The sequence below is a fragment of the Lampris incognitus genome, chromosome 20, assembly GCF_029633865.1.
Source record: "Lampris incognitus isolate fLamInc1 chromosome 20, fLamInc1.hap2, whole genome shotgun sequence".
NCBI lineage: Eukaryota > Metazoa > Chordata > Actinopteri > Lampriformes > Lampridae > Lampris > Lampris incognitus.
The window spans coordinates 15,909,553-15,923,625 of record NC_079230.1 but is presented as its reverse complement, the minus strand read 5'-3'; the positions used below and the strand labels follow the sequence as shown (position 1 = coordinate 15,923,625).

The 14,073-nt window shown below is 43.4% G+C and overlaps 1 protein-coding gene across 2 annotated transcripts in view; it reads left to right on the top strand.

Annotated features, from left to right (window-relative positions):
- dennd4c (DENN/MADD domain containing 4C) overlaps nucleotides 1-14,073 on the top strand; it is a 59,477-nt gene that overhangs the window by 38,687 nt on the left and 6,717 nt on the right. The window contains exons 13-27 of one of the 2 annotated variants that reach the window (XR_008812189.1): nucleotides 532-677; nucleotides 871-909; nucleotides 1,339-1,469; nucleotides 1,860-1,992; nucleotides 2,620-2,826; nucleotides 2,951-3,079; nucleotides 3,546-3,693; nucleotides 3,967-4,116; nucleotides 4,455-4,574; nucleotides 5,245-5,376; nucleotides 5,719-6,809; nucleotides 8,345-8,540; nucleotides 9,745-9,842; nucleotides 10,132-10,476; nucleotides 13,757-13,873. Coding sequence is in view for 1 of the 2 variants with exons in the window: in XM_056300634.1 (XP_056156609.1) it covers nucleotides 532-677; nucleotides 871-909; nucleotides 1,339-1,469; nucleotides 1,860-1,992; nucleotides 2,620-2,826; nucleotides 2,951-3,079; nucleotides 3,546-3,693; nucleotides 3,967-4,116; nucleotides 4,455-4,574; nucleotides 5,245-5,376; nucleotides 5,719-6,809; nucleotides 8,345-8,540; nucleotides 9,745-9,842; nucleotides 10,132-10,307; nucleotides 13,757-13,924 (3,064 nt within the window). In the remaining variant the exon portion in view is untranslated. Of the gene's footprint in view, nucleotides 1-531; nucleotides 678-870; nucleotides 910-1,338; nucleotides 1,470-1,859; nucleotides 1,993-2,619; nucleotides 2,827-2,950; nucleotides 3,080-3,545; nucleotides 3,694-3,966; nucleotides 4,117-4,454; nucleotides 4,575-5,244; nucleotides 5,377-5,718; nucleotides 6,810-8,344; nucleotides 8,541-9,744; nucleotides 9,843-10,131; nucleotides 10,477-13,756; nucleotides 13,925-14,073 lie in introns of those variants that run through there. The other variant, XM_056300634.1, reaches the window with a different exon arrangement.

The following is a 14,073-nucleotide window of genomic DNA, read 5'->3' as shown; positions in this document are numbered from 1 at the left end:
GTTTTTGTTTATCTTACTGACACATATTGTGAAACCGGTTACTGAATTGGTATTGGAAAACTCCAAATCCCTGAGATCTAACAGTAATGGAAAAGTCACCAGTGCTGTTGTGCCAGCAACTTCTCCACAGCCAAACAAACAATAGTTTTAGCTATTGATGTTGTAGTGTCTGTTGGTAAAGGTCTTCTACAAAATTGGTCTGCCATATCTGCTTGTTAGGTACAACTACTTTGTCATACTTGACATTAGCTGCCTAATTTTTTTATATTTTGCTGCTATGGTGAGGACCTAAAATAAATAACAAGTGACTTATAATTTTTTTCCCAGAAATTGCTACCCTACAATAACCATTGCAATGAACAACGGCTTGGTTTGTTTATTGGTGAATAAGCCATCATATTAAAGAAAGTATCGAAAAGGATATTTGTTTATATGTAAATCTTGGGTTTGTAGCTTTAACTTTGAAAGTTCAAGTAGTGAATATCATTGTGATGTCGGTCTTGACACCTGGCTCTCCCATTCCTATCCCAGGGTTTTTAAAGAGCAGGGACCGTGCCCACCAGAAGTTCTACTCCCAGCTCACCAAGACCCAAATCTTCATCCGTTTTATCGAAGAGTGCACTTTTGTAAGCGACAAGGACACCGGCTTGGCCTTTTTTGATGACTGCATCGAGAAGGTGATATTTACCAACCCAGCATACATCATACTCACAACTTTGTTGTTAGTTTTTTCCAGTTTCCTCCCATGAAAGAAATGCCTTTTGTTTGGTGTAGTTTTATTGGCATGAATATTCTTCCACTGGGAAACTAAGGAAGGCCAAATTTCCTTTGATTCAATCTTTTCCTTCTGCTCTCTTTCCCCTCTCGCAGCTTTTTCCCTCTGATAAAGGCAACGACAAGGGCACCAAGGTAATCTCCCTCTCTGTAACCCAATCTCCTAATGCCTTGTTTCATACTGTTTTTGTTTGACCACCATTCAGTAGGAAATGGTTAAATCCAGACAAACCAGGTCAAAAAGTGGTGTGAACCGGTTTTTGCCAGACTTTGTAGGAAAAGTCGGTTTTATGTCACAGAGGACATCCATCTGTTTCCTTCCTTTCTTCTTACTTGTATCCCCAATCACCAACAATAAACCTCAACCAAATAGGCATGTTATATCAGTTAATCTGATTCGTCAATCCATTTCCACATGGAGTGTAACATTACACGAGTGTGCCGTGTGTGTGTGTGTGTGTGTGTGTGCGCGCGCATGTGGGGACCCCTGGCTATCAACTCCAAGAATTATGTGTACAGTGACTTTGAGGATATCTAAAGCCATGGGTGTGATCCTTGCCGTAGGTTGAAGGTGAGTCATCAGACGACACAAGGCTGATGGAACTGGATGAGTCTCAGAAAAGCGAGCACACGGTCTTCGTCATGCCCCCCGAACCTCCCGCTGAAGATGGACCTGAACCCCCACCTTGGTACAGGTAGGTTCCTCTGACATTTATTTGGTTCCATGAACATAAAAGTCATTTGGTAGGCAAGTATCCTGTCATGCCTCTCACAGACCAGATAGAGCTGTCCTCAGCCATAGTTTATTTTACTTAAAAGCCTGTTCTTCAGCCTTCTTTTATCTGTTTGCTACTACAAGAGGATTTCTGCAACCATTCTAAGTTACATATCATCATAAATTGTTTTTTTAATGTTCCCATTGAAAATTAATGTACAAACTCCTTTAATTGTCCCCGTTTAAAATGCATGACCACTCTTTAATACCTTGATGATTGATTAATTTTCTGTCTGAGCAGGTGTTTCAAATCCATCTATGTGCTTTGCATTTGAACACTCACGCACTTACATAATCCCTCTCCCTGCAGTTATAAGGGTTTCCCCCGGCTGAGGATGGAGTTGTTTGACCGTCCAAGGAAGCTAAGGCCAGCGCTCAGCAGTAGGACAGCAGGGGCCAGTCTGTCCAGCAGCCCTGCACTACTGGCTAAGAGGACTAAGCAGGTACACACACACACACACACACACACACACACACACACAGCTGATGTGCACACATACACTGAAGTCAACACGTACACATAGATCTAATTGCTAGTTGCCTTTTATGCTTTAATGACAGGTTCTGCCACTTTAGGATAGTATTTTACGCTAAGATTGGGTCTCTACTGCTGCACTGCTATTATTATAACTTGTATTCACAATGACAGGCCTTCAGATAGTCAGAGCTTTTAACCAAGTGGATCGACTATCCCAGAAGGCTGTCAAGCAGCCGCCAGCCAGTCACTCAGGAAAAGGCTGCTGCATGTAGATGGACTCCTTCAACAGTTTCTCAATAGGAGCTTTAATTCTCTCCCGTCATCCAAAGTAAGCTGGCTGTTGGCTGACATGTTTCCACCTTCTATAGTTTGGATGAAGAGGGTTTTGACAATGAATGAATAAAGGTTACACAACTACACTGACAATGCAACCTGCCTTAGACAGGAAACAACATGTCTTTACCACTGAAAATTGGCTCAGACTGGAATAACAGTGATCTCCATCTGTCACCCCAAACATGCATCCAATGTTGTTTTGTCGGGCATAAAGAATGCTTCATACATAACTGTCAAAAATGTCTGGGTCTGGCAGGAGATCAAGTTGGCGTACAAGCTGGCAAAACGTTTCTACTCTCACCCTCCGCTCTGGGCCCGCTGTCTGTTCAGTCACTGCTACAGCCTGTGGTTCATCTGCTTGCCAGAGGCGGTTCGACTGGCCAAGTCCAAGAGCCGTGCCATGCAGCAGGCTTACAACGTCCTCCTTAAGATGAGGACCGCTGAGGTGGAGATGCTGGATGAGGTATAGCTAGACTACATTTCTACTATCTGCTTTTTTTTTTTCTAAATCTTTTTGTCTGTGACAAATACAAGGGTTTTTCTTATGGTTCATTTGGCAATTCTCAAATATTTTCTTTGTGTCTCAGGTGTGTTACCGAGTGGTGATGCAGTTGTGCGGTGTATGGGGTCTTCCTGTCATGGCCGTGCGTGTCCTGGTTGAGATGAAGAAGGCGGGGGTGCATCCCAATGCCATAACCTATGGATACTACAATAAGGTAACATACAATAATTTATATTCATATCTGACCAAAAACTCTTTTTTTATTGCACATTTTTTTAAAACCTGGTTCCAAAATGCACAGTCACAATACCCAGAACAAGTGCAGCAGGAAATGGATAAAAGCATAGAACATGAAAAGAGACATTTGATTAAACACATTAAAAGGAGTTAAAAGAATGATGATGGTGATACAGTACAAAACATCATTCAACATAATGAAAACCAGGAGGACAAAAAATAAATCCTACGTTTTTTAAAGATGTCGACAGATTCTGAAAATCTCTTCCATTAGAAATTAGCATGACAAACTCGAAAACAACTCAGGGGGGAAAAAAAAGCTTTGGTCATTGTGGCCTTTGGCCAATTTATATCCTAAACCTTTCCACCCAGACTACAACAAAAACAACAAGGGGCTTCCACTTTGCTTTTTGCCTCATCCCTTTCCTCTCTCCATTCGTCAGGCTGTTCTGGAGAGTCCATGGCCCAGCCGGAACCGCAGTGGCCTTTTCATGTGGACTAAACTAAGGAACGTTGTCCGGGGAGTAGCCCAGTTCAAGCAGGCTCTGGGTCGCACACCTTCCCTCAAAGGACCTGGCGTCATCACCACAGGTCACGATTGAGCTGTAATGAGGAAAATGAGGAAGACATTTCACCTCTAGATTAGGGAGTTCTAGAGAAGTGAAATCCAACCATTAGCTAACTTTACAAGTACAAAGTTTATATGCAAGCACACACAGTTTGCACACTAGATGTACATTTTCCTTAGTCGAAGTTGAAGTCTGAGGTCAAATGTATTATTGTAGTACAACAGATAGGCTTTTCCACTGTCATTTAAATCAATCAGTCTTGATCTCTCACTCCCTCTTTTGTATATCTCTCTAGTTGTGTCAGCAGGTGGGCCAATGGTCGCTGATGGTGACCGGTTAAGTCACGGCAGCGCTGACAGTTCCAGTGAGGCTAATGGGGAGGAGCACACCCTATTCGCCCGCAACCTGGTCATGGCAGACTCCACAGACAACCACTACAGCACAGGTACTGATTCTCCAAAACTTAGAGGTAATATTTTTTTATCCAGTGTAGCTGGAAACTCAGAAGAAGGATGACAATGCAGTACAAAACAACAGTAACATCATCCAACACAGCAAAAGTGAGAGGATGGCAAAAAAAAAGCTCCTGCTTTTTGGACCACCTCCCTTCCCTAACCCTTTCTTCATAAGCTTGTATTCTAGGCCTTTTCACAAAATTTGTGTTAAAGAAATGTAAGCTTCGGTGCATTTCGTATTCATGAGAAGGATGAGTGCATTTTGAAGTAAAGAAATGTTGGAGTTGGGTGGGGTTTGTATTTCCAGCATGGTATGTTTGATCCACAGGGGGGCAGTCTGACCAAGGCTATGGTTCCAAGGATGAGTTGCATCATGACCTGTCAGAGTCTTCACATTCAGCCACACCTCTCTCGGGTGAAAGTAGCGAAACTAAAGCACAGCACAATGGTAAGAAGATCTATGTCACAAGACTACAAAACATACACATAGATCATCCTGTGAGTTTCATGCACAATATACTGCAAAGAATTATAAGAATCAGTCTGTATTATTTGCCAACAAAGTTTTCACATACTTGTAATTTGATTTGGTGGGTTGCTCAATTTACGCCTGTCACAAAGACAACCAAGGGGCTTTTCTCCTTCTTAGCATAGCAACAAGGTATGTTCACTCTTTTACAAGCCATAGCTCAAAAAACACTGTGAAAGAAGAGGAACTATGTTCACAGGGAGTTAGTTTTGTGCCCAGTGGTAGACAAAATGCATAGTGCAAACATAGCTTCTAGGGAAATGATCTGAACGCTAATTGTGTCATTCCCCCATAGACATCATACTATGCCACCAAAATGAATTTAATGATATGTTGAAGCAAAAATGTTACATGGTGCTGCTTTCAAATTTGGATTTCCTTGTGTATAGACAGTTCAAGACAAGTTCATAGTAGCAATATAATTTCTATCTGTGAATATTAGAGATAGTTTACCAAAATTACAAAAGCAGAAAGATATACCTTTAGAATGTGTTCAAAGATAGGTCTGTAATTCTAGACAAAAAGCATTATTTCCTATGTGCACATGGACCTTTGTGGGTGGGTTCACCTTTCTGCTCTTATTATGTAGGTGGGGACATTGCTGGTTCAGTGGACAGTGCAGTGGCAGTTGTGGACCCCCCCAGCCCTGTTAATACACTCTTCTCCGTCCCCAGCATCGTGAAGCTGTCCACAGGGAGCTTTGACTCTTGCCGGGAAACTGGTGAGGAATAAAAAGACAAGGCCCTTAGGTTAAAATAAGCCACACCTCAGATGTTTTTTAGAAGTCTGCTGCCTTGTAATTGGTTTTCCCAATTAGGATCTGCATTAATTTTGCTCCATTGCTAAGTACACTTCATCCATGATCATATTTTAACTCTGTTGATTTTCATTTTTTAATCTGTATTCAGAAACCATGATAATGTTTTGATGTTCCTGTACATAGTTTACAATTAGTAAACTTGTGTTCAACATCGGACGTCAACCAGTGATTGACCTTGTCACTGTCAGTAATCTGACTGTTCCCCCTCCCTTTGGCACATTTTTGTCATTATCTCTAAACCAGGCACAAGTAAGCTGTTTACATTGCGTAGTAAGAGTGAAGATTTGGCTCTCCCTGTGGAAGATCCCTCACGAGCAGCAGGGGAAGCAGGCTCCCAGTCACAGAGACAGAAAGCCTTCACTGAGCGCAGCTGTAGCTTCAGCGTTGAGAGCCGCCCCTGCATGCTCCTGGAGAAGGGTGTAGATCACATGGCCAGCTGCATGGGAGCAGATGCCCGCATCCTGGCTGCAGCCCTGTCTGTCAGCACCACTCCACCCCTGCACAGCATGTCTAAAGCACTTTTCAAAGACTTGGAGGAGGAGCCTGAGGACGAGCAGGGCTTAGTATTGGGCAAGCTGTCAGAGGAGGAGAGACCTGTAGTGGACACGCCCACTCAGGAAGAAGGCCAGACGCTTGTTAAACAGGGAGCTGAGGTGGAAAGAGAGGAGGTAGACCAGCAGGACACAGAAACACAAGAGGAGGAGAGTGGGGGGCGAAGTGTAACCATGGAAAGAGAGGACGTCCAGGTGGGTGCTGATCCCCTTTCTTTGCTTGTCTCAGAGACTGAGGAGTCAGCCTCCGTCAACAGCCAGGAGCCGCCACGCACCATGCCTGCCATGGTGTCTCGCAACCTGGCAGAGGAGATCGAAATGTACATGAGTCTGCGCAGCCCCCTGGGGGTAAAGTCTTCCAGCATGGAGCTCCACCAAGGCCAGGGAGACGCCGCTGATGCTCCTCCAGCCAAGCAGCCCCTGGAGCGGAGGTCCAGCCTCCCCGTGCCCCCTATAAATACTCCGTCCAGCTCCCCTGGTGACACTCCTAAGCGCAGCCCTAACACTGTCACTCGCTCCAAGACTTTTGCAGTGAAAACCAAGAGCCCAGCTAGCACCACAGTTAGCCCAGGACCCAGGTCGTCCTCGCTGACGGCGCTGGTAAAGTCCTCCCAGGGTGGCTCACTAGGCTCAGTTATCCACACCATCTCTGGCATCAAGATGGACACCCTGCTCTCAGGGCCTAAAATGGATGTGCTGAAGTCAGGCATGAAGCAAGCGGCTAATGTAGCCAGCAAAGTGTGGGGAGCAGTAGCTTCAGCTTATTCCTACTCAGATGATGAGGTGAGTGTATGTCCACTGTCTAGGTAAAATTTATAAAATGCCCAACAATGCACCTCATATACTGATCACTCATCAAGTACAGTGTGAAATGGCACCACTGTTAAACTGTGTGATATTGCTTTCTGGTATCAGCTTAAAACATAATGGTTTTGAGGTTTTATTTTTCTAGTCTGCATATAGAAAATTCATGTTTTATACATATACATGAAAGAACACGAAAAAAAGGAGGTAGATACTTAAATACATCAACTCAAAACATCACAATAACCCAACTTAAAGATCTTTGCAGCCTGACAAAAAAAGAAAAAGGTTTAGACTGAAGTCGCACCATGTAAGGCCTACCCTTTTTACACGCGCTATGTTTGACCTCGAAAGGTAACTTTAAACAAAAGAGCAACGACTGCCAATTAACCATGGAATAAAATCGTAAAAGCTGGTGTAAAAAAAAAAGAAAAAAAATCACTACAGTCACAACCCGGATGTTTGAACTTGTGACAGAACACTGGAGTTGTGATTTTCAAACTGGTCCTCTGGGACCCACCGTTAGGTGTCATATAGATGGGATATAGCAAATTTCAAATTCCACCTCCTGTGCTAGGATCCTGTCTACTGATTGGCCAGTTGAAAAGAGGTGTAAGGTATTTTCTCTGAACAGGGTTTGAGTTGGAAGATAAAGAGAAACAAGTGGAAGCATCAAAGGAAGAACTGGTAATACAGGAACATAAACTACTTTAAAATCTCCTGTATTCCAACTAGAAACCAGCCAACAACACTGATGGTTTTCTGTTTTGCCTGGTAATCGCATTCAGTTACATTCACCTGTTACGTCAGTTATTACCATCTAGTTTGGGCGCAGTGGTTAGCGCTGTCGCCTCACAGAAGAAGGTCCTAGGTTCAAACCCCGGGGTTATCCAACCTTGGGAGTCATACCAGGTCATCCTCTGTATGGAGTTTGCATGTTCTCCCCATGTCCGCGGTGGGTTTTCTCCAGGCACTCCGGTTTCCCCCACCATCAAAAAGACATTCATGTTAGGGTTTATACTCCTGTCTGTGCCCTTGACCGAGGCATGGCAAGACAAACTGGAGTTGGTCCCCGGGTGCTGCATGGTGGCTGCCCACTGCTCCTAACTACACAGCTAGGATGGGTTTAATGCAGAGCATAATTTCCCCACAGGGATCTATAAAGTGTCTCAAAATCCATCCATCTATCCATTATCTGAACCGCTTATCCTGCTCTCAGGGTCGCAGGGATGCTGGAGCCTATTCCAGCATTCATTGGGCGGCAGGCGGGGAGACAACCTGGACAGGCCGCGAGGCCATCACAAAATCATCAAAAATCAAAATCATGTAGTCAGGGGTTGTAAGACCCGGCATAACAGTTGAATATTGGCAGAATGAAAAAACCTTCAGTACTGGTGTGTCTCCAGGACTGGATTGAGAACCACCTATTTAGCACAAATGAAAAATTTGTCCTTTTGAATTAAACTCAGGTTGAAAAACAAAACACTTTTATCTCTATTTGTCTCTTTTTATAGGATGAATCGGCCCAGGGCAGTGGCGGTTTCCCAGCCCATCTGAACGAGCATATGCTGTCCGGGCATGAAGGAGGTGATAGTCCCACAGATAAAGCACTGATATCGGGCTTGATGGCCAATGGCCTAAACCACAGTCGCACCAGCCTGGGCAGCAGCAGCGGCAGCAGTGACACAGGCCGAGGAACCCACCAAACACGTACGCTGGACTCAGCCACACACATACAAGCTCATACTTTTCTAAAACCACACAAAGAATGCGAGGGAAATGGTAGCGATTGTTCCTTCAGAGAGTTTTGCAACTGCCAGAGTTTCTTTGTGTAATAAAGGGAAGACTGATGAAGTAAATGTGTGCCAAAAAACCTGCCTTTTTTGTTTTCTCTGTTAGTATAGGTTTCTACAAATAGATTAATAAAGTCGGTTTTTCCCTAACCATATCTATTAGTGGGAAGACCACCCACTAATTGTGAATACCTGTGCACTAATCCCCCTGTCAGTGAAATGTGAAAATGAATGTTTTCATTTTCAGTGATAAGGAAAACATGCGCAAAGAAAGTTAATTTTACTGTAGAATTACAGGTTTTCAAAGGAATAATCTGTAACTCTCGAGTCGGTGAAATTGACTTGCTACTTGCAGGCGTGGTGTAACAGAAGTCTGTGCAAAGTTTAATAGTAGCCTAGGTATAATGACAAAATGAATTAAGGGAAGTGAGCCAGGCATAAATTTGGACATTACTCCCACTCGGCAACATAACTACAACTCACCTCCCACACTCAGAAAATGTCTCAGGGAAAGACTAAAGGTTAAAGGGTAATTGTGCCAAGGCTCCTACACCTACTAAAGAACACAAGGTGAAATAAGTATGCTGTTGGGTGGATGTAATTGATTATAAACTGGGTAAATGCCAAATCAATAAATGTTCAATATTAAGTTCAGTCTTCTTTTATAAGTAAAATTCATATGGGTATTGGGCTTATGGTCCCACACTAAAGCCTAGTCCACATGTACACAAGTATTTTTGAAAACAGGGTTATTCCTCCTTAGTTCTTAAAAAAAATCTCATCCACACAAGCAGTGTTTAAAAAAAAATCTGTCCAAATGAAAATGCAAAAACACATGCTACTTAACACAATGAATGTGCTGTCAAGAGCATGCCAAACCAACAGGTGGCGATGTAACCCTAACCCTAAAGCCGTGTTGGCCAACAGTAGCCTGGAAAAAAAGCCAACAACAAGCCAAAAATCCGTTTTTCCCATCTACATGTCAACACTGAAAATGGAGTTTCTGAAAATCTAGAATGCAGTTGTGTGGACAATAGGCCAAAATGCATAGAAAAAAAGCGATGTTTTCAGAAATAACCCAGCACATGTGGACAAGGCATAAATGTCTTTCTTCTCTTTAGACCCGACTCCAGGCAGAGCGGGCAGGGGTCCTGACTCTGAGCAAGGCTCCTCCTACCATGCCTCTTCTTCCAGCATATACCAGAACTGTGCACTGGAGGTCAGACAACACACACACACACACACACACACACACACACACACACACACACACACACACACACACACACACACACACACACACACACACTAACTGAAGTGTGTGTGTGTGTGTGTATATATACATATATATATGAGAGAGAGAGTATTACACTAAGATAATTTCAATGACAATTATTGAGAATATTATACATAAATGTACTGTAGAAACGGATCACACACATGCACACACACGATCTTTTGTACTGTGTTCAACTCGTGCCACTCATCTCTCTTACTGTACTTGTCAGGTGTTGATGTCCAGCTGCTCTCTGTGTCGCTCGTGCGAGGCCTTGGTGTACGATGAGGAAATCATGGCGGGCTGGACAGCCGACGACTCCAACCTAAACACCAACTGCCCCTTCTGCCGTGTCGCCTTCCTCCCCCTGCTGTACATTGAGTTCCGAGACCTGCGCACTGCCTCCGAGTATGGACCGGTCACTTTTGGTGTTGGGATTTCAGATGGACACTCAACATTTCAAGTTCAAACTTTATTGTCATATGTATTTAGAATACAATGAAATTCTTGTTCTCTGGCTCACTCTGCCTTAACACAAGGGACGCAAGGACACGCCATCCAAAAAAACATGGACTATGTACGCAGTGAATTCATACATTATATACACAATATACAGTATATGTTAACACAACAGTGTAAGGTGCATATGGGTGCATCAGCTGTTCAGCAACCTGACTGCCTGTGGAAAGAACCTATTACTGAGACAGGTAGCGTGTGATTTGATGCTGCGGTAGCATTCTTTAGATGGAAAGAGTGAGAACAGAACATGAACGGGGTGGCTGGTGTCCTTACTGATGTTTTGGGCTTTCCATTTGCAGCGAGTGGTGTAAATATTATGAAGTTGTGGTAGTTCCATAATGATTTTTGCTGCTGTACAGTCCTTTGCAGCAGTCTGCAGTCCTGAGTTGTCAGGTTGCCAAACCACACTGTGATACAGCCTGTCAAGATACTCTTGATGGTACTGCGATAAAAGTTCAGAAGCGTTTTGCTACTCATAACAAAACTCTTGAGACTCCTCAGAATGTACAGTCTCTGCTGTGCCTTCTACAGGATGCAACTGGTGTTGAGAGACCATGTGAGGGTGTCTGTGATGTGTAAACCGAGAAATCTAAAACTGTCCACAATTAACAGATGAACTATTGATGGAAGTAAGAATGTGATTTCCTCTGACCTTTCTCATGTCAACAATGATTTCTTTTGTCTTTTTGACATTTAGGGAGAGGTTGTTATCATGGTACCATATGGTTAAATCTTCCATTTCCCTCTTATAGATCATCTCATCACTGTTACTTATTAGTCTAATCACTGTGGTGTCATCTGCGAATTTATTGATTCTGTTGTTGTCATATTTGACAACAGAGTCATGTGTTAACAGAGACTGTAGGGGATTGAGACAGCAGCCCTGAGATGCACTGGTCCTAAGAACTAATGTGGTTGAGCATGTTTTACCTGTTCTCACAGTCTGGGGCCTGCCTGTCAGGAAATCAAATAGCCAATTAGAGATAGAATTGCCCTGACCAAGACCTCTGAGTTTAAATACCAGTTTGGATTGTACAATTATATTAAAAGCAGAGCTGTAACGACATTCTGACATAGGTATTTTTTCTTTTCAAGGTGTACTAGTATGCAGAGCAAGTGAGAGTGTCATCTGCAGATCTATTGGAAGAGCAGGCAAACTGTCAGGGGTCAAGGGTAGCGGGAATGTTACATTTTATATATGATATAACCCATCTTTCCAGACACTTCATAATAACATAATAACAGACACAACAAAGCAACAGGTCAGTAATCATTAAGACAAGAGACAGGTGTTTTCTTACGTACAGGCACAATGGTAGTTTTCTTAAAACACAGTGGAACCACACACAATAACAGGGGTAGGTTAAAAATGTCAGTAAAAAGCTGAAATGCTTGAGTGTAACATGCCTTGAGGACATGGGAAGGGATGCTGTTTGGGCCAGCAGCTTTACGAGCCTTAACCCTTTTAAAAATTTCACTCACATCAGCCTTTGTCACCTGTAGATCGACTTCATCAGGTGAGCACTGTGCTGCTGTCAGTGGGTCCAAGTTGTGAGCGTCAAAGCAGTCATAAAAGTTGTTAAGCTCATCTGGGAGAGAGTTAGAGGTGTTGATAGCCACACTGGGTTTAGATTAATAGTCCGTAATCACCTGCAGCCCCCCTCCACATGCACTGCAGTCACAGCCACTTTTGTAATTTTCCAGTTTGTGTCTATATTGTCTTTTAGCGGCTTTGATGGCTCTCCTAAAGTCAATTATGGATTTTTGTAGCATTCCTTGTCCCAGATTTAAAAACAGCAGTACGCTTCCTCAACCTTAGGCAAATATCACTGTTAATCCAGGGCTTCTGATTGGGGCAGGAGTGAATAGACCTTACTAGGATACAGTTATCCACACAGAATCTAACATAGCCAGTGACTGATTTAGCATACTCATCCAAACTCGAGGCTGAATCCACTGTACTGTCCTCACAGTGGGCTGAATGCACTTCACTTTCTGCTTGTAGGCAGGAAGCAAGAACACTGACAGGTGGTCGGATTTCCCAAAGTGAGGACTTGGGATAGACCTGTAAGCTGCCTTGACTGTGGAGTAACAGTGGTCGAGAGTCTTACTGCCTCTGGTTGGGCAGGTGACGTGTTGGTAAAATTTTGTAAGCACAGATTTCACGTTACAGTGGTTAAAGTTCCCCTCCACAATTGAATTGGCCTCAGGGTGCAAGTTCTCCTGCCTGCTAATGGCTCCACAGAGTTTGTCCAGTGCCGCTGTGGCAGTAGCTTGTGGCAGCATGTAGACAGCAGTTAGCAACATGCAGGGGAATTTCCTTGGGAGATAGAATGGTCTATACCTTGTTAGTTGTCCCAGTACTGGTGAACAGGACTGAGAGAGCATTTCCACGTTAGTGCACCATAAATTGTTAACAAAGAAGCATACACCCACCTCCCTTTACCTTGCCAGTAGTTGTCATGGAACGGTCCATGCAATACACAGAAAAACCCTCCGATTGTATTGCCCTATGAGGTGTATTAGGGCCCAGCCAAGTCTCTGTACAGCAGAACACACAACAGTCCTTAATGTCCCTTTGAGAGCTTATTTGAAAATGATGTTCGTTCAGCTTGTTGTTGAGGGACTAGACAGCAGTATGCTGGGTATCGGGAGCCGAGTAGGACGCTGTCGTGGTCTCACCAAGGTGCCACCTCATTTACCTTGCCTCTGGCAGTGCTGTCTGTGGCCGTTACTCCATGATGGTACCTGTTTGTTGTGGGTAGTCTCTCTCGGGAAAAATCCTGTAGCTTCCAGCTGTTGGGAAAGTCTAAGCTTATGTCCAGTAAAGTCTGGCGATCCTACGTAATTGTGTAAGATGCGTTTTGTGCAACAAAAGTGACATATAACGTGAAAACAAACAACAACGCGAGGGCAGCTCTTAGTGGGTCGCCATAGTATGGCGCCATCTTCCCGATTTTGATCTATAATCCCTAAATGATAAGGGTGATTTTGATTTAAAGCTTTTGTAGTAATGAACCTGTTGATTTTTCTACCATTTTTTACTTTTATGGATTACAGGTTTAGTCAGAGTTGACTGTAAATTGGCAAACTGTGCATGTCCTAAACACAATTTTATAGTCTCCAGGTTGGAAGAAGGTTAGTATAGCTTTAGAACTCTAATTCTATTTATTTGTTTTGTTTGGTTTTGAAATGATTGTACCTTGTGAATCACTGTAGATAAACTGCAAATAATGTTTCTCTAGGTATTTAGAAAACAGTAATTTTCAGTGAGAGTTTAATGTAATTGTTCTAATGACAGCTGCTGCCGGATCTAAATGTCCTTTTCCTCCATTCAGGTTCTATATAAAACCCAGTGAGTCAGGAGACAGTATTCACAGCACAAACACTGCAACCGCTGCCAGCAGCCCTGCTGAGACTAAGACATCGGACCTTATCACTTTCCCACAGTCCTCTGAGGAAGACACCAGACAGACCCCAGAAAACCAGTCTACCATAGATAAAAGGTACCGATCCCCCAAAATTAAATAATCTTTTAACCTGCTGCAAGGAATGATTCAGGTACACGTAGAAAGAGTTTGGCTTGATATTTCACAACTGCCTACGTGATCAGGTCACTTTTAGCCTGTTACATACAAGCCACTGTTCACTCCGA